This window comes from Echiichthys vipera (assembly GCF_963691815.1).
Source record: "Echiichthys vipera genome assembly, chromosome: 7".
NCBI lineage: Eukaryota > Metazoa > Chordata > Actinopteri > Perciformes > Trachinidae > Echiichthys > Echiichthys vipera.
This window is the reverse complement of record NC_139832.1, coordinates 34612289-34635011: the sequence shown is the minus strand read 5'-3', so window position 1 is coordinate 34635011 and position 22723 is coordinate 34612289. Positions and strand designations below refer to the sequence as shown.

The 22723-nt window shown below is 45.5% G+C and overlaps 1 protein-coding gene across 1 annotated transcript in view; it reads left to right on the top strand.

Moving 5' to 3' along the window:
* The window catches only part of LOC310949502 (BTB/POZ domain-containing protein 10-like), a gene marked incomplete at its 3' end in the record, with an annotated part of 99618 nt that overhangs the window by 7198 nt on the left and 69697 nt on the right, over nt 1–22723 (top strand). Inside the window, exons 2-3 of the mRNA XM_083916975.1 lie at nt 10518–10762; nt 13431–13710. Of these exons, the coding sequence (XP_083773101.1) occupies nt 10518–10762; nt 13431–13710 (525 nt within the window). The remainder of the gene's footprint in view (nt 1–10517; nt 10763–13430; nt 13711–22723) is intronic.

Genomic DNA, 22723 nt, shown 5'->3' with positions numbered 1-22723 from the left:
GTGAAGGATATACATGATCAGAGATTGTCTGTGGTTGAGTCTGAATTACCGAGAGGGGGTGACAGACTCTCCAAGGGATGCATTGTATAGTTTAATGACCACCGGCAGGAAAGATTTCCTGTGGTGCATCTGGGTGCGAGGAGTCTTCTGCTGAAGGTGCTCCTCTGCTGGGCCAGTGTGTCGTAGAGAGGGTGACATTGTCCAGCATAGACTGGAGCCTGAACAGCATCCTCCTCTCTGCCACGGCCGTCAGGGTGTCCAATATACTTATCTATTAATTTAGGGTTATGCACCAATAAATGTAATAGTTTAGTCAGTTGAAGGATTTGGGAGTTCGTTCCACTCCTCACAGATGTGTGAAATTTTGGTCACACAGGTACCAATGCTATTGGGATCTCCCTCATTGATCTAAAAGCCAAGTCCAAGTTCTGTGTGTGTGTAATCTGTTTAGATACAGTTCTAGTTAAAATAGTGTTAATAAGCGTGCAAAGACCTTGTGTCTTTGAAGCATTGCTAACATAAACATCTAATTCTAATTAAGCAGAATAAAGTCTTATCGTAAGCCAGAGCTGTAAGCTTTTATCAAAAAGGAAAGTTTTAAGTTTACTCTTAAATAAGGGGACAGTGTCTGCCTCCCGAATAACATTTGGGAGTTTGTTCCACAGGAGAGGAGCTTGGTAGCTGAAGGCTCTGCCACCACTTCTACTTTTGGAGACTCTAGGAACGACGAGTAGCCCTGCATTCTCAGAGCGTAGAGATCTAGTTGGGTGATGCGGTACTATGATCTCTTTAAGATATGACGGAGCCTGACCAATAAGAGCTTTGTACGTAAGGAGAAGGATTTTAAATTCTATTCTAGATTTTACAGGTAGCCAGTGCAGAGAAGCTAATACAGGAGAAATATGTTCTCTTCTATTTGTTTTAGTTAGTACACGAGACTCTTAACAGGCTTATTGGAGCAGCCTGATAATAAGGAGTTGCAATAGTCCAGCCTAGCAGTAAGAAATGCATGGACAAGTTTCTCTGCATCTTTCTGAGACACAATGTTCCTAATTTTTGCAATATTACGCAGGTGAAAATATGCAGTCCTTGTTAGTTTTATGTGAGAATCGAAGGACATATCCTGATCAAAAATAACACCCAGATTCCTTACTGTGGTGCTGGAGGACAACACAACATCATCCAGAGTAACAATGTCTTTAGCTATTGAGTTTCGGAGGCCTTTGGGGCCAAGTACAATAACTTCAGTTTTGTCTGAGTTAACATCAGAAAATTGCAGGTCATCCAGCTTTTTATTTCCTTAATGCACATTTGAAGTTTATCTAACTGATGGGTTTCTTCTGGTTTGATCGACAAATATAATTGTGTATCATCAGCATAACAATGAAAATTTATGGAGTGCTTCCTTATAATATTTCCTAAGGGAAGCATATATAAGGTGAAAAGAATCTGTCCAAGGACAGAACCCTGTGGGACTCCGTGACTAACTTTAGTGTGCATGGAGGATTTGTCATTAACATGTACAAACTGAGATCTATCTGATAAATATGACTTAAACCAGCTCAGTGCGGTTCCTTTAATGCCAATAAGATGCTCAAGTCTCTGTAGCAGGATGTGATGGTCAATAGAATTGAAGGCAGCACTAAGATCTAGTAAGACAAGCACAGAGACGAGTCCTTTGTCTGAAGCTATTAGAAGGTCGTTAGTAATTTTCACCAGTGCTGTCTCAGTGCTATGAATTGCTCTAAATCCTGACTGGAAATCCTCAAATATCTCATTATTATGTAAAAAGTCACACAACTGATTGACAACTAATTTCTCGAGGATCTTAGAGCGTACTCACACTGTCCTCCCGGACCGAGACCCGGACTTTAGGGTACTTGTCCCCCCTCCCTCTCCCCCCGCGCCCCAGCCCCGTTTGTACTCACACTGCCAGGGCCGGCCAATGCTTCTTGCTGTCCATACGCCATCACGCCGTAACACGTCACACGCATTGATCGCGTGTGTGTGGCTTTGTTTACAAATCTTTCCATAGACCTCTGAGTTTTTGTGCGTCTTGTCGACTGTTTTTGAATATTTTCATCCGACCAAATCTGCAGTAAACACTCCACCTCCGCACCACACCAATGTGAACCTTTCACCGCCATTGTTGTTGTTTTTAAATGTCCGTGCATGGTCCGTCCTTCTATTAACATGTCCGAACAGGCGGACATAACGCTACTGCCGTAGGGCTCGTGCTCGTGCTCGCACACGTGCGCACGCTCGTGCTCGTACATGTGCAAACGGCTCCGCTAAAGCCCACCTCTTTCAAGCGGGCCATGGACGGTCCGCTGGCCGCAGTTGAGCGCGGAGCGGGTCTACTCACACTGCTTAAAGGTACTAGGCTTTAGCTGAAAAAACGGTTTTGGCCGCGGCCAAAAGGACAGTGTGAGTAGGCTCTTAGAGAGAAAAGGAAGGTTAGATATAGGTCTAGGATCAAGACTGGGCTTTTTAAGAAGAGGTTTTATTACAGCTACTTTAAAAGACTGTGGTACATAATAGGGATGGGCATGATTACTCGACGATCGATTCATTTATTATTAAGGATTTCGTCGATGACATTCATTTTTCATCGATAAAACTAATGCAGGTTCTGTTGCGTAGTGTGGGTCATGAGGAATGAAATTAATTATGTGGAAGCAATTAAACATTTTACCACACGGGGGCAATGTTTGAAAAAAAGCCACTGGGAGGATCTCAGCCCTCCTGAGTTTCCGTCTACTTCAAATGTAATCATGAAGAGGACGAGGTCACGGCGAAGTGTGGCGTGGGATCATTTTGATTTAAAAAATGACTTAGTTCACTGCAAACACTGCGAAGCTGTGTATAAGTACAACACGGCCACGACTCAAATGATGTACCACTTGAACAGCGCGCATCCGACCCTGGTTAGAAGCGGTGGATCCCACGCTCAGTCTCAACCTAGCATCAACTCGATGTTAGCACGGACACGGAGGAGCTGCGATGCACAACGATCAGAGTTAATTACCCAAGGGATCTGCAAGTTCATTGAGATGGATATGCTGCCCTTAAGTATTGTCGAGGGCGAAGGTTTTACAAAACTGCTAAACTTATTGGAACCAGCGTATCACATTCCGTCTCGACGTACCATCACCCGACTGATAAAGACTCACTACGAAGAACCGAAGCAAGAGCTGTTAAAAGAATTGAGCACAACTGAAAAAGTCGCTCTAACAACAGACTGTTGGACCGCGTTAACAGCGGAGAGCTACATCACCATCACCTACATCAGTGATGACTGGCAAATGAACTCAGCGGTCCTGCTCACTGACAGCCTGCCAGGACGGCATACAGCTGACAACCTCGCGGAGAAAATGAATGAAGCTGTAGAGCAATGGGGACTTGAAGACTGAGTTATTGCATGTGTTCATGACAACGCGGCCAATACTGTGGCTGCTAACAGTCCCACCAGAGTGAACTGGATCTCCGTTACACTCCAGTTGGCCATAAACGACGGATTTGCACTGTATCTGCATCGGGTAATATCAGCGGCTAGTAAACTTGTTAGCCACTTCCATCACAGCACCGCAGCAACCAATGCATTGCAAAAGAAACAGGAGCAAATGGGCCTCGCAACCCACCGGCTTATCCAGTCGTGTAAAACACGGTGGAACTCCGTGTGCGAGATGTTTGATCGGCTGGTGGAGCAGCGGTGGGCGGTTGCTGCTGTGCTTTCGGACCGAACCGTGACTAAGCTTCAAGATGCCAGGATCCTGGAGTTGAAGGATGAGTGCTGGCAGATGATGGAAGACACACAGCCTGTGCTGTCAGCACTCAAATGTGCCACCACGGTTATGTCTGCAGAGAAAGACATTTCCATCTCGAACACTTATCCCGTTACCTTCGGCCTCATCAACATCCACCTCATGCACAGTGAAGAAGACGGGCCCAGATTCACCGAATTCAAAGCAAAAGTGAGGTCCTCCCTCATCAAGCGAATGAATGTAAGTTTAACTTTTTTTTATCTTAGTTTAAACAATTGCCGTAATAAATAGCAAATTGGGTTAGGCCTAATTACACGCATACGTGCCTCTCACCTGATTTGTGTTGCCTTTTTAGGTATAGCTTTCTTTTTTATTGATTCCCCCATTATATATTTACAGGTTCAGTCTGATGAGTTTGTGTCAACTGCCCCCATGATCTCATCAATGCTGGACCCTCGTCACAAGCACCTGAGCTTTCTTAGCTCAACACAGAAAATGGCTGCTAATGTAAAACTAATTGAGCTGGGAAAGGCAGTGAAGATCGGTAGGGCGGCTATCCCAGAGGCTGGGGGAGACGGGAAGCTTGCGTTGTCCGACACGGAGGAGGGGAGCGCAAACACTGGAGTAGCGGCCTCTCAGTCCCAGGTCTCTGCTATGACACAAGTCCTTGGGGAGCACTATACCACTCAATGCGAGTCTGGCATCGAAGCAGAACTTCAGAACTTTCTGAGGGAGGCCCCCCCACCCCTGGATTGCACCCCTACAAGCTGGTGGAAAGTGAATGGAATAAGGTTCCCCCGGCTTGCCAAATTAGCACGGAGGTATCTGTGCATCACAGCAACGTCGGTCCCCTCAGAGCGGGTGTTTTCGGCGGCTGGACTGACGGTCACTAGGCTGCGGTCACGTCTGACTCCGGAGCATGTTAACATGCTCATCTTTCTCAACAAAAATCAGTAGACTGGTGCCGAAGATGTATGTGAGTTACTGGTTCTTTTTTTTCTGCAGCTTTGTTAATAAGCCTAATTTATTGTAACAATCACCCTCTTTCTCGTCCGTGTGCCTTTGGTCATTTTTGAGTTACGTTTGTCAAAATCTGTCCGAACTAAGTAGGCTGTGATATATTTTTGGTTAAGTTATAACATGATTGTTTGTTTGTATTAATATTAGTATTATTATTTATATTATTATTTTGGGGAAAAAACGAAGGTCCGTTTTGTTTATGAGCACCGGCAGGCTTCGCTGCTTAAGAGCAAAGTAGCGCATATCAAGTGTAACCGTTAGAGGCTTCAGGAACTTCCACATGTATTGCTCATCTCATAATAAAGATCTAAATGTGGAAAGAACGCTGTTTTGGATTTTCTTTGCATTTTGAATGTAGTTAATTTTAATTAAAAAATATTAATGATTAATCGAAAATGAATTGTTAATTCTCCCGACGATCGACTAAGATAATGTAATCAAATGCCCATCCCTAGTACATAACCTGCTGATGAAGACATGTTAATCATATCTAATACAGGAGTGCTAATTAAAGGTAACACTTCTTTAAGTAACCTAGTTGGAATAGAGTCTAGGAGACAAGTAGAAGGTTTTGATGCTGAAATAGTAGAGGTTCATTTGTTAAGGTCCACCTTAGAAAAGCAGTCCAAGAACATATCAGGTCGTGCAGTTTCTAAGGTTCCCCGGTTTGATGAAAAATTGGTGCCAAGCGAGTTGATTTTGTCTCTAATAGTTATAATTTTGTCATTAAAGAAGGTCATGAAGTCGTTACTACTGAGGGTAGGAATACATGGCTCAATAGAGCTGTGGCTCTCTGTCAGACTGGCTACAGTGCTGAAAAGAAATCTAGGATTGTTCTTATTCTCCTCTATTAAAGATGAGTAATATGCTGCTCTGGCATTACGGAGGGCCTTCCTATAGGTTTTAAGACTTTCTTGCCAAACTAAGTGAGATTCCTCCAGTTTAGTGGAGCGCCATTTACTTTCCAACTTTCGCGATATTTGTTTTAATTCACGGGTTTGTGAGTTATACCACGGAGCTAACTTCCCATGTCTCATTATCTTCTTTTTTAAAGGAGCAACAGAGTCGAGTGTTGTTCTTAGAGAGCCTGCAACACTGTCAACAATGTGATCAATTTCAGAGAAACTAACGTTAGTGCAGGAATTTTGAATATTAGGATAAGGCATTAAAGTAAATGCAGATGGAATCGCTTCCTTAAATTTAGTTATAGCACTATCAGATAAACATCTAGTGTAGAAACTTTTGCCCAGAGTTGAGTAGTCCTGTAATATGAATTCAAAAGTTATTAAATAATGGTCTGATAAAATAGGATTCTGTGGAAAGACTATTAAGTCATTAATTTCCACACCATAAACCAAAACAAGGTCGAGGGTGTGATTAAAACAGTGAGTAGGTTTATGTACACTCTGACTAAAACCAATCGAATCTAATAGAGAGATAAACGCGATACTGAGACTATTATTATCGCTGTCCACATGAATATTAAAATCTCCTACAATGATTACTTTGTCAGATTTAAGGACTAAATTTGACAGAAACTCTGAGAAATCAGACAGAAATTCAGAGTAGGAACCGGGAGCCTGGTACACTATAACAAGTATAATTGGCTGCACTGTTTTCAAGGTTGAATGTGAAAGACTAAGAACAAGACTTTCAAATGAATTATAATTTAGTTTAGGTTTAGGGTTTATTAATAGGCCTAAATAGTCATAAATAGCTGCAACGCCTCCTCCTCGACCACTGCCTCGAGGAATATGAGTATTAATATGACTGGGAGGAGTGGATTCATTTAGGCTAACATATTCTTCGGGACGCAGCCATGTTTCGGTCAGACAGAGTAAATCAATATGGTTATCTGATATCAGATCGTTAACTAATACAGCTTTAGTTGACAGAGATCTGATGTTTAAAAGTCCACATTTTATTTTCTGATATTGTTGCATAGTCGCAGATTTTGCGTTGATTTGTATCAAGTTTTTCTTTATAGCTCCTCTTCTGTTCATTTTTGATCTGTTTAATTTAAATGATGGTGGGGCAGACAGTGTTTGTATACTAAACTGAGCTGGAAAATGCTCCATAGGGAGCACAGAGAGGTGTGTAAGACTGCCACTCTACTTCCTGGCCACCTGCGATAAGGGCAGCGCAGAGTGGTGTATTAAACTGCAACTCTGCTTCCTGATCCCAACACTGGGTTGTCATGGTTTTAGACCACTAACAACAGCGTCCAGGTTCTTAGATATGAGAGCGGCACCCTCCAAAGTAGGATGAATACCATCTCTCTTAATAAGACCAGGTTTTCCCCAGAAAGAAGAATTAGAGAAAGAGAATTATTTACCGGGCACCATCCAGACAGCCAGTGACGGAATAATGACATGCGGCTATACATGTCATCGCAAGTCAAGTTGGGCAGGGGACCAGAGAAATTTACGGAGTCCGACATAGTTTTTGCATAAGCACACACCGACTCCACATTAATTTTAGTGACCTCCGATTGGCGTAATCGGGTGTCATTACCGCCGACGTGAATAACAATCCTACCATATTTACGTTTATACTTAGCCAGAAGTTTCAAATGGGATTCAATGTCGCCCGCTCTGGCCCCTGGGATGCATTTTACTATGGTCCCTGGTGTCACTAAGTTCACGTTTCTCAAAATGGAGCTGCCAATAACCAGTGTTGTTTCCTCAGCAGGCGTGTCACTGAGTGGAGAAAACTTGTTTGAAACGTGAACGGGCGGATGGTTAACCATGGGCTTCAATTTAGAACTATGCTTTCCTCTCACAGTTACCCAGGAGGACATTGGCTGCTCAGGGATTGCCGGGGGAGGGCTAGCAGGAGCTAACGCTACACTATGTGGCTTCGCACCAGCTAAAGTTGTAGGTGGCCGGCTAGCTACTGTAGCGTAAGACTGAGCTTCCATGGTGCGGAGCCGTGCCTCTAACTCACTGAGCCTCGCCTCCAGCGCTACAAATACACTACACCTATTACACTTACCATTATCCCTAAAGGAGGCAGAGGAGTAGCTAAACATACGACACTCCGAGCAAGAGAGAGCAGGAGAGAGAGCGTGGGAAGCCATCACCAGCCGTGAAGCTAACTGTTAAGCTAAAGTGGCTAACAGCGTGTAACGATTAATTAGCAAGAAAGCGGCTGAAAGAAGGAGAGCCTTGAGTGCTTGAGTAGAACTAGTTGATGATTAAATGTTAAGCGGTAGTTTGCGCTGTGGTGAATATTATAGCAAAAACAGTTGAATTTAGCGAGAGCAGCTAACAGTGAAACAACAACGAGTGACCAACACACAAGCACCGGAAATAACGTAATACGTCACTGCAACACGTCAGTACGTACCAGAGCAGGAGGCGGGGAGTTTACATCTCATTACATGTGTTAATGCCCAGATGCAGTTTAGTTACGGTTACAGTTAGTATGGAGGGAGGAAGTTTTGTTGTGGTTGCTCTCAGACAAGTTTGTCAGAAAATCCTTCCTTTTTGCCTTTCAACACAGGAGAAGACCAGGTCACACATGGTGTGCAGAGGTGGTCCTTGTGACCAGTAGTTGACAAGGAAAATGGCAGGCACTTGCTTTTCTGCCGGTCTTTTGTTTTGTTGGTTTGCTCCATACAGGCTACTGAGGCTCCAGGATTTAGAAGGTCGGCGACCAGTCCAAGATGATGTTCCAGTAAGAGAATGAAGATCAGGAGACAAGAGAGGCTGAAGAAAGATGCAAGAGGAAGACAAATGGCTTTATTCTAGTTCTATAGACATGGTGATGTCATCATTTCCCCTTGCAGGATTAATAAACAAACTCTTCTTCTTCTTCTTTTGTCATTTTTGTCACATACCTTCTTAGAGTGTAGTAAATAATTATTTAAGTATTTTACACATATCAATGAATTAATATATGTGATGAATATGGTTTCCTCACTGCTTATCATAGTGCATTAGTAAACCAGCGGCCACACATATTCTAACACAATGACTGGTAAATGATTCGCTGTCATTTGTGATATATTATTGAACATTGAGTGTATAGTTTCTTCCTTGGACCAAACTACTCCTCATCCACCAGTCTTGCTGGTGTTACGAGTGGACAGTTCTGTCTATTTTATTTTTTCGAGCGTTTGTCTACGGCAAGCCTAGAGGGCTGAAATATAACGGCAAAGGGCAAAGTGAACCTGGAGCGCTCTGTGTTCTCAATGCACAGGTGAAGAGAACCGCAATTCAGACTTGACGTGTATGAGTTAGAGCGTTCACATATGCTTAAAAAAGATCTGAGATCGTTTAGAGGGCTGAAACGGACCAAGTGTGAAAACACCCGTAGATGGATGCTTGAAGTTGTCTGTTTCTGATAAAACACTGAATTACAGTGAACTGCTCCAGGTTCCCGTTACAGAAAGCAGGATTAGGGAAAACTCTGAGTTTGTTAGTTGAAATTAAGCCCACGTCACATTCTAGGCTAACGGATTCTGTGAACCTAACCTGCTCACTGGCAGGTTTTCTTAACAGATCCTGAGTTTCTCTCTGTCTTCTCCCTCTGGCAGAGCCAGGCACGTTATTTAATTTCCTTATACATTCAGTCTGTGTCCAAGGTTTATTGTATTTCAGAATCAAATCAATAGGTTTGTTACTCAGGACTACCTAAATGTATTGCTTTTATGCACCGTCGGTTATTTCTTTGAACAGCTGTTTTTGCCCTCACATTCAAATATTCAGTACAACTCTGAATAAAACCACTGCATGACTTTCTTTTTATAATAACTTTGTACAGACAGTTGTAAGTTATATATATAACATTTTATGCATTATTATCTCAATGTCCACTGGATTAAAATGGATGTGCTGTCTTTTAATTACCTGTTGCCATGGTGAATTATGCATCTTTTTATATCAGGTTTAACATACACAGAGTTGATTGAACCGACTCTGACCAGAGTTTCCCAACTCAGGGTAAGTCAACTCAGAGTTCAGGGTTAGAGTCAGAGTTTGACTTGCTTTGTGAAACAGGGCTCTGGAGCATAACTCCAAGGCAAGGCAGAGTGGTTGTTACCTATCAGTCATAAATAAGCAGGACATGGGCTGGTTAAACCTGTTGAAGAAGTCATTCAGCTCGTTCGCCCTCTCCATTGTTCGATTCAGAGTGCTGAGTTGCTCTGAATTGAACCCTTTACCCTGAGCAATTTATGCACAATTGTGTGTGAGTGTGTACTATATTTCATTGTAAAATTCTGTATTATATAATGACAATAATAAATCCTTGATTCTTTAAATTAGTTTCTAGAGATTATCTAATATGTGCACCAAGTAATCTTTCCCATTGTTCATTTGGACTTGGACAATCACTCTCGTATTAAAGCTTCATGGCAGTTTGGAATTTGGTTTTGAAGGTATCGAAATTATTTCATGTCCACCAAAACTTACTTTTCAATATTCAGCTGCAGCAAGAACAAGTTGAGCACTTTTTATATTTTACAAAACATATTTGGAGCCAGTATTTTACAACAGTGTCAAAACAGTCATAAATGAATGTCATTGGTAATACCTCTGGGTCATCTTCTTTCCTTATAAAATCTCAGTCAGACCACAAAGCATTTTTTCAATTTTAAACAAAGTATTTGTCACAATATTCCGCAAAAAGTTATGCAACAGTTGACTTTAATTTCTGAAGCTAAAATGAAAGACATGCTCAAATCTTTGATTTGATCCGCAGTGTGCTTTTCTCTAATTTCTCCATCAGTGACTGGCATTGTGGTGTATCAGTATTGGACTTCGACCACCCGCAGCAGCAGCAGCAGCAGCAAGTCAGCACCATGAATTGGTATGGGGCCGGCGCCAGTGATGGTGCTGTCAAGGGGTCGAGTGAAAGAGGAGGAGCAGAGCATTACTGCGAGCAAGAGCGCTCACGTGACTCCTCCCATGAGAGAGGAGAAAGCCAACTTATGCCCTGCATAAGGAATGTCACTTCTCACACTCGGCAGCATGGTGAGGAGAAAAGAAGGAACATTTTTATTAGTCCCTATTACACAGCCCTAGGGTCAGTGTACTTTGCCCAACCACTGTTTGGTCCCAGTCTTTTGTATCTTGTGTATGTATGTAGTAGTATGTAGGAGAGACATTGCTGCATTTACCCATTTATATATTTATTTGGCAAAAAGGTAAACAATTGTTTGCCTTTAGGTAAGAATATAAACACTTATACATTATCAAATCTTTAAAAAATGAAAATACACAAAAACAGCAATCACTGAACTGACTGAAATAGGCTACATCAGGGCTATTTAATTATTATGGAATTTGGGCCGATGAAAATGATCCTAAATGAGGGGCCGGAAAAATATCTCTCATCTTCAACCGCTCATCCGGGGTCGGGTCACGGGAGCAGCAGCTTTAGCAGGGGAACCCAAACTTCCCTTTCCCGGGCCACATTAACCAGCTCTTACTGGGGCATCCCGAGGCATTCCCAGGCCAGTGCGGAGATATTGTATTGCATATTGCATTGTTCCTCTTCAATCTGAGGTTCGACTATAGGACGAACCCTTCTTTCCAGCACCTTGGAGTAGACTTCCCCCCTCCTGAAATGTCGAATGGTTTTACAGAAGCACCTTTGTGCCGCCGAAAAGTTATTCTCCATGACTTCCCCGAACTCCTCCCACACTCGCTTATTTGCCTCTGACACAGCAGAGGCTGCAGCCTTTCTGGCCTGTCGGTACCTTGCAACTGCCTCCAGAGTCTTCTGGGATAACATATCCCGGAAGGCCTCCTTCTTCAGTCGGACAGCTTCCCTGACCACCGGTGTCCACCACAGTGTTCGAGGGTTACCGCCCCTTGAGACATTGCCCACTCCGGTTCAATGTCCCCAACCTCCACAGGGATGCCAGAAAAGCTCCAAACTCATCACCAGATGGTGATCAGTTGACAGCTCTGCCCCTCTCTTCACTCGAGTGTCTAAAACATACGGCCTCAGATCAGATGATACGATCACAAAATCGATCATCAACCTTTGGCCTAGGGTGCTCTGGTACCACGTGCACTTATGAGCATCCTTATGTTCGAACATGGTGTTAGTTATAGACAATCCGTGACTAGCACAGAAGTCTAATAACTGACGACCACTCGGATTTAGATCAGGGAGGCCGTTCCTTCCATCACGCCTCTCCAGGTGTCTTCATCATTGCCCACGTGGGCGTTTAAGTCTCCCAGCAGAACTATTGAGTCCCCTACTGGAGCCCCATGCAGGACTCCATTCAGGGAACTGCTGTTCGGTGTATATGCACAAACAACAGTCAGAGTTTTCCCCCCTACCACCCACAGGCGTAAGGAGGCGACCCTCTCGTCCAACGGGGGTGAACTCCAACACCGTGGCGCTCACCCGGGGGGTTTCGGCACCCACCCGGCGCCTCACACCCTGGGCAACTCCAGAGAAGAATAGGGTCCAACCCCTATCCAGGAGTAAGGTTCCAGAACCAAGACTGTGTGTGGAGATAAGCCCCACCAGATCTAACTGGTAGCGTTTCACCTCCCGCACGATCTCCGGCTCCTTCCCCGACAGAGAGGTGACATTCCACGTCCCCGGAGCCAGCCTCTGCTGCCCGTGTCTGGTCCGCCGAGGCCCCTCACTTTCACTGCCACCCGTGCAGCAGCGCACCCGACCCGTTCCTCCTGCGAGTGGTGGGCCCACAGGATGGAGAGGAGGGAGGCGCCACGTCACTTTTTCGTGGCAAACCCGGCCACCAGGCGCTCGCCGGCGAGCCCTCTGTCTAGGCCTGGCTCCAGACGGAGGCCCCGGGCTTCCTCCGGGCAGGATCTCTCTTCCTTGTTTGTCCTTTGAGTCTTTGTGAACCATTCTTAGTCCGGCTTCTCGCCTGAGACCACTCTGCCATGGGAGACCCTACCAGGAGCACAGACAACACAGCCCTCAGGTTCACAGGGACACACAAACCTCTCCACCAGGATGAGGTGATGGTTCCCGAAAAAATATGGACATCATATTAATGGATATTGTAAAACAGGCTTCACAGTGACAGAAACAAAAACTTCTCTGTCCATTCTCTGGTGAACTGAAGGTTTTCTGTGTCAACCTTTTTTTTTTTCAGAGTAGAAAGAGACGGTGGTGATTTAACCACAGATTTAATCAGACTGAAATGATTGAGAACAACAACAGCGCTGATACGGTAGCGCTGAGATGGATACCAGAGAGGACAGTGGTCATGAAGGATTAATCTACGTTTGCACCTCATAAACTGAACCGTAAACACGTGTTCCGAACCGTGACAAGCGTACTGAATGGGACGGAATTCTTTAATAAACTACCACCCCCAAAAGCTTGTGATGGAGAAAAAATTATTATTAACTATTGATGATCCTTCCAGATGATGAATAAAGAAGCTTCTGGCACATGTGTACATGATCATGGACATCAGCGCTTTGAAGTGTCCCCCAAAAGTGCATCACATAATATATTGCAACCAAGGTCCTGTTATCTGTTATGGCGCCAACATAAGAAAACAACCCCTTGTACACGCATTAGAGAGGAGACAGACATCTCCCCACTCAAGCATGTAAACCCACATATTTAAGATATCATAGCATAGTCTATATTTCTCCAACAGTTTGCATCATTGGTGTTCATTTGTGTTTCTCTCTCCCACAGACCGTAAAGCTGGCGATGGAGGCTCGTCCTTCAGATCCTCCAGTCCACGTCCTCCCAGGGTTTCCATTCCCTTTTCCCACATTGGAGGGGCCCTGATTGGGAGACACGTACCTCGGTCCCTCGGACCGTGTGACATGATCTATGTGTATGACCTCAGCAGTAAAGAGGGGCATCGAAGTGGACTGAGGCTAGGAGAAAGAGTTACACTCATTGTGGATAATACAAGATTTGCGGTGGATCCTGCCATCTTCACAGCTCAACCAAACACCATGTTGGGCAGGTAATGATTGAGAGATAGAAGTAGGTTAAGAAGTTACACAGTACTTAAAAATATGTTTTTAACTTTGTTATCATGTCTATAAGTTGCTTTTCATATGCTACAGGTCATGAGCAAAATGAGCAGTCAACACCATGACTGAGCATTCCTGCTTTGGGGCTGTAGTGTATCAATGACAGTCTCTTAGGGCGCACTCACACTGTCGTTCTGTCCCGGGCCAAAACCGTTTTTTCAGCTAAAGCCTAGTACGTTTAAGCAGTGTGAGTGCACCCGTTCCGCGCATAACAGCCGACAGCGGGACACCCACGGCCCGCTTGAAAGAGGTGGGCTTTAGCAGAGCTGTTTGCACATGTACGAGCACGAGCGTGCGCACGTGTACGAGCACGAGCCCTACGGCAGTAGACATAGAAAATAGAAGGACGGACCATGCGCGGACATTTAACAACAACAACAATGGCGGTGAAAGGTTCACGTTGATGTGATGCGGAGGTGGAGTGTTTACTGCAGATTTGGTCGGATGAAAATATTCAAAAACAGTCGACAAGACGCACAAAAACTTTGAGGTCTGTGGAAAGATTTGTAAACAAAGCCACACACACGGATCAATGCGTGTGACGTGTTACGGCGTGATGGCGTATGGACAGCAAGAAGCATTGGCCGAGGCCCTGGCAGTGTGAGTACAAACGGGGCTGGGGCGCGGGGGGAGAGGGAGGGGGGACAAGTACCCTAAAGCCCGGGTTGCGGTGCGGAAGGACAGTGTGAGTGCGCCCTAAAGGTGCACTGACATTTGGCCCAGTTGGTCCGTTCTGTGCTTAAGCCTGATTGTCCGCTTGACAATCACTTGACACTACAAAGACAAGATATTTAATGTTCAAACTGATAAACTTTATTGTTTTTTTGCAAATATTCTCTCATTTTGAATTTGATACCTGCAACACATTCCAAAAAAAGCTGGTACAGGGGCATGTTTACCACTGTGTTACATCACCTTTCCTTTTAACACCTCTCAATAAGTCTTCGGGAACTGAGGACACTAATTGTTGAAGCTTTTTGTAGGTAGAATTATTTACCATTCTTGCTTGATGTACAACTTATTATATTTCGTGCTTCATAATGCGCCTAATATTTTCAATGGGTGACAGGTGTGGACTGCAGCCAGGCCAATCTAGTACCTGCACCCTTTTACTACGAAGCCACGCTGTTGGAACACGTGCAGAATGTGACTTGGCATTGTCTTGCTGAAATAAGCAGTCTGAAAAAGATGTTGCTTGGATTGCAGCATATGTTTCTCCAAAACCTTTATGTACCATTAATGTACCACAGATGTGCAAGTAAGTTATGATGCCATGGACACTAACACATCCCCATACCATCACGGATGCTGGCTTTTGAACTTTGCGGTGATAACTCAGACTCAGACTTAGACAACTTTATTAATCCCACCATGGGCAATGGAATTTAGCAGCTTGCATACTGGCACATTACGGAAACACAGTACACAGGGATAAGTTAATTAAGCAAATAAATGGAATAGAATAAAATAAGAGTAAAAATAAAATGCCATGGGGTGTCATCAAGGATCAGCCGAACAAAGTGAATAATTACATAGGATACACATGTTTAACCAATAAGATGCACATGGTAAAAGGCATAAAATCATTATAAAGAATTTAAGAGACGGATAGCAGAGGGGATACAAGATTTGTCTCACAGACAGGTGAGGGCAACAAAGTAAATTCACTTACGAGCATGTGACCAGGAGAACACAATGTATGGTTTGCTCTCCTCAAAGTTTGTTAGTCACAAAACCTGGTCGGGTCCCTAAAGTTCACTCCTGTGATCTTGGAACACGTCTTTACACGTCTAATACTGAACAAGCTGTTTTTATCTTTCAGTGTAAGACTGGGAAACCAGCAGATGAAGCAGAAACACAGGAGACTTTGGATAAAAGACTGATAAAAACAACAGAATAACAGGGCTGACAGAGAAAGAGTTCAGTTTGCGGAGAAGATGGATTCTCCGTTGCCCTCGCTTCACAATCTCTGCAGTGTTCACATCAAATTTCAGCTTCCCGTCAAAAAAGAGGCCGAGATGTTTATATGAAGGAACTCTTTCCACAGTTTTGCCATGAATGGTGCTATCTACAGCTGGGATTTTGTTGTATCTAAATATCAATAATGAGATCCTTAGTTTTAGACACATTTAAGTCTAAGAAGTTTTTGTCACACCATGAAACAAAATCATCAATTGCCTCCCCATGTCCTGCTTCAGATCCCTGAAGAAGGGACAGTAGTGTCGTCAGAGAATTTGACTAGGCTACTACGCTTCTGAATTTGTCAGTATATTTTTTTTAAAAGTAAGGAGGAAAGGACACACCCTTGTGGTGAACCGGTGGACAAAACTGAAACACAACCATTTACAGAAACCCTCTGCTTTCTGTTAGTTCAAAAATCTGACAACCATAAAACAACCTGGTGGGGCAAATTAAAATCACTGATAAGCCTGATGAGTAAAAGATGCTGCTGCATCAAATTAAAAGCCGAGGAAGTCTGCGATTAAAAGCCAGGCATGGGCTTGAGGTTTTTCCAAGTGTCTATAAAGGCAGGTAATGCTAAAAAGCTTGGCATCCTCCACACCTTTCCCTTCCTGAAATTGGAGTGGGTCGATGCTCCCCTCCATATGTGAAATAATCATGTTCTTCATAATTTTCTCATATACCTTCATACACAGTGATGTACAGAGAGAGTCGTTTGGAGATGAGTTTTTTGGAACAGGGATTATGATTGAGGATTTCCATAAATCAGGTACTTGACTGCAGTTAAGTAACCTCTGAAAGATGTGGTGGAGGACAATACCTTAATGTGCGTCCACAAATGCTATCCTGGCCACAGGCCTTTCTTATATTGACCTTCTTCAGGAGGTTGTTTACACATTTCTCACTGATGACTATATTACAGTCAGTGACAGAGGAAGTACCCTGGAAAGAAAAACTGTATGAGAGGTCATGGTTTTCGAACCGGGAGTAGAAAAAAGTACAAAAAAAAGCATTTGGCAGATCTTCATTGCTACACCCTATTGTACAGTGATCTGTTGTTTTCATCTTGGATGTTAGTGACTGAGGACATGGATTTAATGCCTCTCCACGCCGCCCGCAGATCACTACTGCTATACTTGTATCTTTTGGCTTTCCGACTTACCTCACACAGCGATTGTATAGGATACTGAGCTGGAAAGTGCTCCACAGGGAGCGCGGAGAGGCGTGTAATACTGCAACTCTGCTTCCTTTGCATCTGTGGCAAGGGCAGCGCAGAAAGGTGTATTAAACTGTGACTCTGCATCCTGATCCAAACACTGGGTTGTTGTCAGGAGGTGGTGGTGGTGCAGGACTGGACAGGTTAATGTTGACTGATGAAAGTCTTGACCCCTCCTGGTTAGGGTGCAGGCTGTTTAAAAAACCTGGGTCTCTTTTAAAAAGCTGTAACGTTGTCCACAAATGGAATACTTTTCCCCAGGCAGTATCCTTGAAGCCACAGGTGCAGCTGGCAGAGGCGACTAGTCACGACGTCACCAACAGGCAGCGGGGGCAGCTGGCCGGAAATAATCGGTCGCTTTCCCGTGTCTAGCAGGCGGTTCACCATGGACCTGAAGTCCTGCTTGAGGACCTTGGACTGGCAGCTCTTTAAATCGTTGGTACCGGCCTGCAGGACCAGCGTGGAGGCCGAGCTGTCCTGTGAACACAGCTGGAGTGCCAGGACTCAACCTCCCTGACGCAGGCTTTCAAAAAGTGGCACCTCGCTAGTGCGATTCGGCGTCACGACTTCCGTGTTTTACTTCTCCGGTGTAATCAGACGCAACAGGCTCGATGGTTAAAAGCTTCGGCCCATGTTTTTATATAATAATAATAATAATAATAATAATTTTATATAATAGCAAAGTTAACAAAAGGAATGTTTGCTCCAACACAGGTACTCTTTCTTCTGAGGAGTGGCTTCCTTATCTAGGAGCTTAAAACCTTCATATCAACACTCTTCTCAGTCATCCTTTGTCACTGTGTTGCTTTTCTTAGGCGCTTCTTCTTCCGGCTGGGAATTGTGATCGTCCAGCTTGCTCATCTATGACCTATGGGGAGAGGTTGGCTCCACTAGCACTTCACCCAATGCAACTAACAGTGTATCTTCAGGTGGTCGCATCTTCCGTTGTCGAGTCTATTAGGGTTCCCTCAGGACCCTTGGGTGGCCCTACTGATCCTTCACCTGGTCAGCAAAACCTGTAACGAGAACTCGAAGCAGATTAAAATTACTTACTTACTCACCCATTGGTTCCTGCTGGGGGTCCAATAGCAGCTCTGCCCCGGGGCCTGGGAACTGACTGCCTGGGATCAGCTCATATGGAGTGAATCCAGTGGTCTGATTTACTGAGAACCTTATGGTCATTAGAGCAATGGGTAGAGCATCTACCATTCATCCTCTCCACCTTTCCCTTAGATTGGGGATGGTAAACAGTGCTGAACGCATGCTTTAGCCCTAGTATCCTTTCTACCTCTTGAAGATCTTGGTTTTCGAAATGGCTGCCATTGTCTGATCGGATTTTCTCTGGAAACCTGTGTCTAGGGATGTAATGGTGCACCAAACACTTGATGACTGATTTACTGTCCTCTCTCTTTGTAGGCCAAGCTTCCGGCCACTCGGTGAAAGAGTGTACACAAACCAGCCAACCCATGTACCTGTGACCTCTGACCCTTTCTCCCATGTCAGTGTAATCAATGATTACTTCCTTGCCTGGGCACATGGTGAGAGAAAAACACTCCCATTTCTGGTCTTACCACAGGTTTGGGATTGTATCCAGCACAGGTTTTACATCTTTCATTAAATTGTCTTGTCATGTCTGCTAGAAATGGATGCCACCAATGGCAGAGATTCCTAGTCATCTGTTTTGCACTAACATGGGCTTGCCCGTGGGCTTCCTGAAACACTGATTTCCTGATTGATGGCGGCAAAACCGGCCTTCCATCTGGCCCTCTCCACAAACCATCCACTGCAACAGCTTCCTGTTGTTTCTACACTGTCAATTCTTGGGGAGACACCCCCTTTTGTGCTTCCACAATTTGTCGTTTTGTTAGAGGAGCTCTTGACGTCTACTCTTCCGCACACACAATCATTAGTTTCGATTCATAACCTGCAGCACTTTTTGCCACCAGCCATACGGTTACCTCTAGCAACTTCATCATTACCATTGTCATGTCCCTTGCAATTTATGATAGCTACCTGTTAAGGAAAGGATAAAGCTACCACTAGCTCTTTCATTTCTTCCTCGTGTTTGATGGCCCTGTTATTTTCTGTCAAAAACTCAACCACTGTCCTAGTTCCACATGTACTGCTCCTACTGCATACACTGAGTCTGTTTAGATGTTGACTTTCTTTCCCTTACTCAGCTGCAAAGCTCTGATCAATGCCACAATTTCTGCCCATTGTGCTGATTGGGGGGGGGGGGGGGGCGATTCTTCAACCACAAAGTCTTATTCTTCAACCCCAAAATCTCCTCCTTCCACTTTCCTAACCACTGCATATCCTGACTGTAGACCTTTGGTGTCATGTCTGAAACGTCCATCAGTAAATAAAGTCCAGTCTGGGTCTGTCAGTGGCTTGGCTTCCAGGTCAGGTCGTACTTTGTCTATTTTGTCTATGTTTATGCCTTCATGTGTGAAAAGTAGGTTAGGAGCCTTTAATTGTTTGCTCAGTCGTCTTTGTCTGAGTGACGTCATGTTGAATGTTTGTTAGTTCAAATATGCTAGTACATTGCGGTAAGTCATTACGTGCAGTGGATGTCCCATCACTATGCTGATTTTTGAATCATTCTGGCCACGTCTGCTTCATTTCTGGTGCAATCATGTCGTTTTTCCATGTTGTCTAGGGGAGCAATTAGATATAATAGTACTTGTCTCCTACTTTCCTCTTTTTTCTGAAACGGAACCCCATTTGTCACGCTATCTGTTTCAGAAACATCCAGATGAAAAGGCTTCTAATAGTCAGGAGAGGCGAGATCAGCTGCCGAGGATAATTCGTGCTCTAGCTTAATAAAGCCACACACCCCCAGTCCCCTAGTGGGTAAGGCTTGTATTTTACGGCCCTGTGAAGTTTCCAGCAATGGATAACAGCTTCCTACCTCCCCTACACCTGATGTAACGTCTGGGTCTACTAGGTCATTTTGTTTCTTCCGTCCGTTTAGTTTGTAAGCCTAAAGCCGGGTATCATACCTGTGGCCCTGTGATTCGTCACACTTTCTCTTCCTCTTCTCTAGCGCTCGTCGACCAGATACTGAAAGTGGAGCGGACCAACCCGGACTTCTAAGTTATTGTCCTCTGGGATTTTAACAAAGGTAACCTCAGTCACGAATTGCCCAAATACAGACAGTTTATAAAATGTGCAACCAGGGAGGGGAACATTCTGGATCACTGTTACACAGTCAGTAACGCCTATCACGCCGTCACCTGCGCTGCACTGGGACACTCTGACCACAACATGGTCCACCTGATTCCTGCCTACAGACAAAGACTAAAACTCTCTAAACCTGTGGTGAGGACATCAAAGAAGTGGACCAGTGAAGCTGCAAAGGACTTAAAGGCGTGTCTGGACTGTACTGACTTGGATGTTTTCAGGACTGCTTCCACCAGTTTGGATGAGTACACAGTAGCTGTGACCTCATACATCAGCTTCTGTGAGGACTGCTGTGTACCAACACGCACCAGGGTGACTTATAACAATGACAAGCCCTGGTTCACACCCAGACTGCGACAGTTTAGGTCTGACAAGTAAAGGGCTTTCAAAAGTGGCAACAGAGCAGAGTACATAGAGGCCAAGTACAGGTTTAGCAGGGCGGTGAGGGACGCTAAACAGCTGTACTCCAAGAAGCTCCAACATCAGTTCTCCTCTAATGACTCTGCCTCTGTCTGGAGGGGGCTCAGGCAGATCACCAACTACAAGCCAAGAGCCCCCCCTGCTGCTAACGATCAACGCCTTGCCAACAACCTCAACGACCTCTACTGCCACTTTGAAGATCACCTGGACAGTACTCACACCATCCCCCACCACACTACTCACCAGCTCCAGTCCACCAGCCCTTCTCCCCCCACCACCACAATAGAGACTAAGGGCGTGATCACACTGTCCTCCCGGACCGAGACCCGGACTTTAGGGTACTTGTCCCCCCTCCCTCTCCCCCCGCGCCCCAGCCCCGTTTGTACTCTATTGTTGTTGTTGTTGTTAAATGTCCGCGCATGGTCCGTCCTTCTATTTACATGTCCGAACAGGCGGACATAACGCTACTGCCGCAGGGCTCGTGCTCGTGCGCGTGCGCACGCTCGTGCTCGTACATGTGCAAACGGCTCCGCTAAAGCCCACCTCTTTCAAGCGGGGCGTGGACGGTCCGCTGGCCGCAGTTGAGCGCGGAGTGGGTGCACTCACATGGCTTAAAGGTACTAGACTATAGCTGAAAAAACGGTTTTGGTCGCGGCCAAAAGGACAGTGTGATCACGCCCTAAGGGTCTGCTCACACTGTCCTCCCGGACCACGACCCGGACTTTAGGGTACTTGTCCCCCCTCCCTCTCCCCCCCGCGCCCCAGCCCCGTTTGTACTCACACTGCCAGGGCCTCGGCAAATGCTTCTTGCTGTCCATACGCCATCACGCCGTAACACGTCACACGCATTGATCGCGTGTGTGTGGCTTTGTTTACAAATCTTTCCATAGACCTCGGAGTTTTTGTGCGTCTTGTCGACTGTTTTTGAATATTTTCATCCGACCAAATCTGCAGTAAACACTCCACCTCCGCACCACACCAATGTGAACCTTTCACAACCATTGTTGTCGTTGTTAAATGTCCGCGCATGGTCCGTCCTTCTATTTACATGTCCGAACAGGCGGACATAACGCTACTGCCGTAGGGCTCGTGCTCGTACACGTGCGCACGCTCGTGCTCGTACATGTGCAAACGGCTCCGCTAAAGCCCACCTCTTTCAAGCGGGCCGTGGACTGTCCGCTGGCCGCAGTTGAGCGCGGAGCGGGTGCACTCACATGGCTTAAAGGTACTAGGCTTTAGCTGAAAAACCGGTTTTGGCCGCGGCAAAAAGGACAGTGTGATCACGCCCTAAACCTCTTACCACCTCAGCTTCCCCTCCCCACCTCCCCTCCACCGACACCTCTGTCTGTCCTTGAGAGAGACGTTAACAGGCTCTTCAAGAGACAGAACCCCCGCAAAGCTGCTGGGCCAGATTCCGTGTCGCCATCCTGACTGAAGCACTGTGCAGACCAGCTGTCTCCTCTGTTCACGGACATCTTCAACACCTCACTGGAGACATGCCGTGTGCCAGCTTGCTTCAATGCCTCCACCATCATACCAGTCCCTAAAAAACCAATACCCACTGGATTAAACGACTACAGACCTGTCGCCCTGACCTCTGTGGTCATGAAATCCTTTGAGCGTCTGGTTTTGTCCCACCTCAAATCCATCACAGACTCACTCCTGGACCCCCTGCAGTTTGCCTACAGAGCCAACAGGTCTGTAGATGATGCTGTTACATGGCCACACACTTCATCCTCCAGCATCTGGACTCTGCAGGATCCTACGTCAGGATCCTGTTTATTGACTGCATTCAACACAATCATCCCGGCTCGTCTGCAGGACAAGCTTTCTCGACTCAACGTGCCCGACTCCACCTGCAGGTGGATCACTGACTTCCTGACGGACACGAAGCAGCACGTGAGGCTGGGAAGCCTCACCTCGGACTCGAGGATGATCAGCACCGGCTCCGCAGGGCTGTGTTCTTTCTCCCCTCCTCTTCTCCCTGTACACTAACAACTGCACCTCCAGTCACCAGTCCGTCAAGCTCCTTAAGTTCGCGGATGACACCACCCTCATTGGACTCATCTCTGGTGGGGATGAGTCCGCCTACAGATGGGAGATCGACCATCTGGTGACTTGGTGCAGGGAGAACAACCTGGAGCTCAATGCTTCGAAAACAG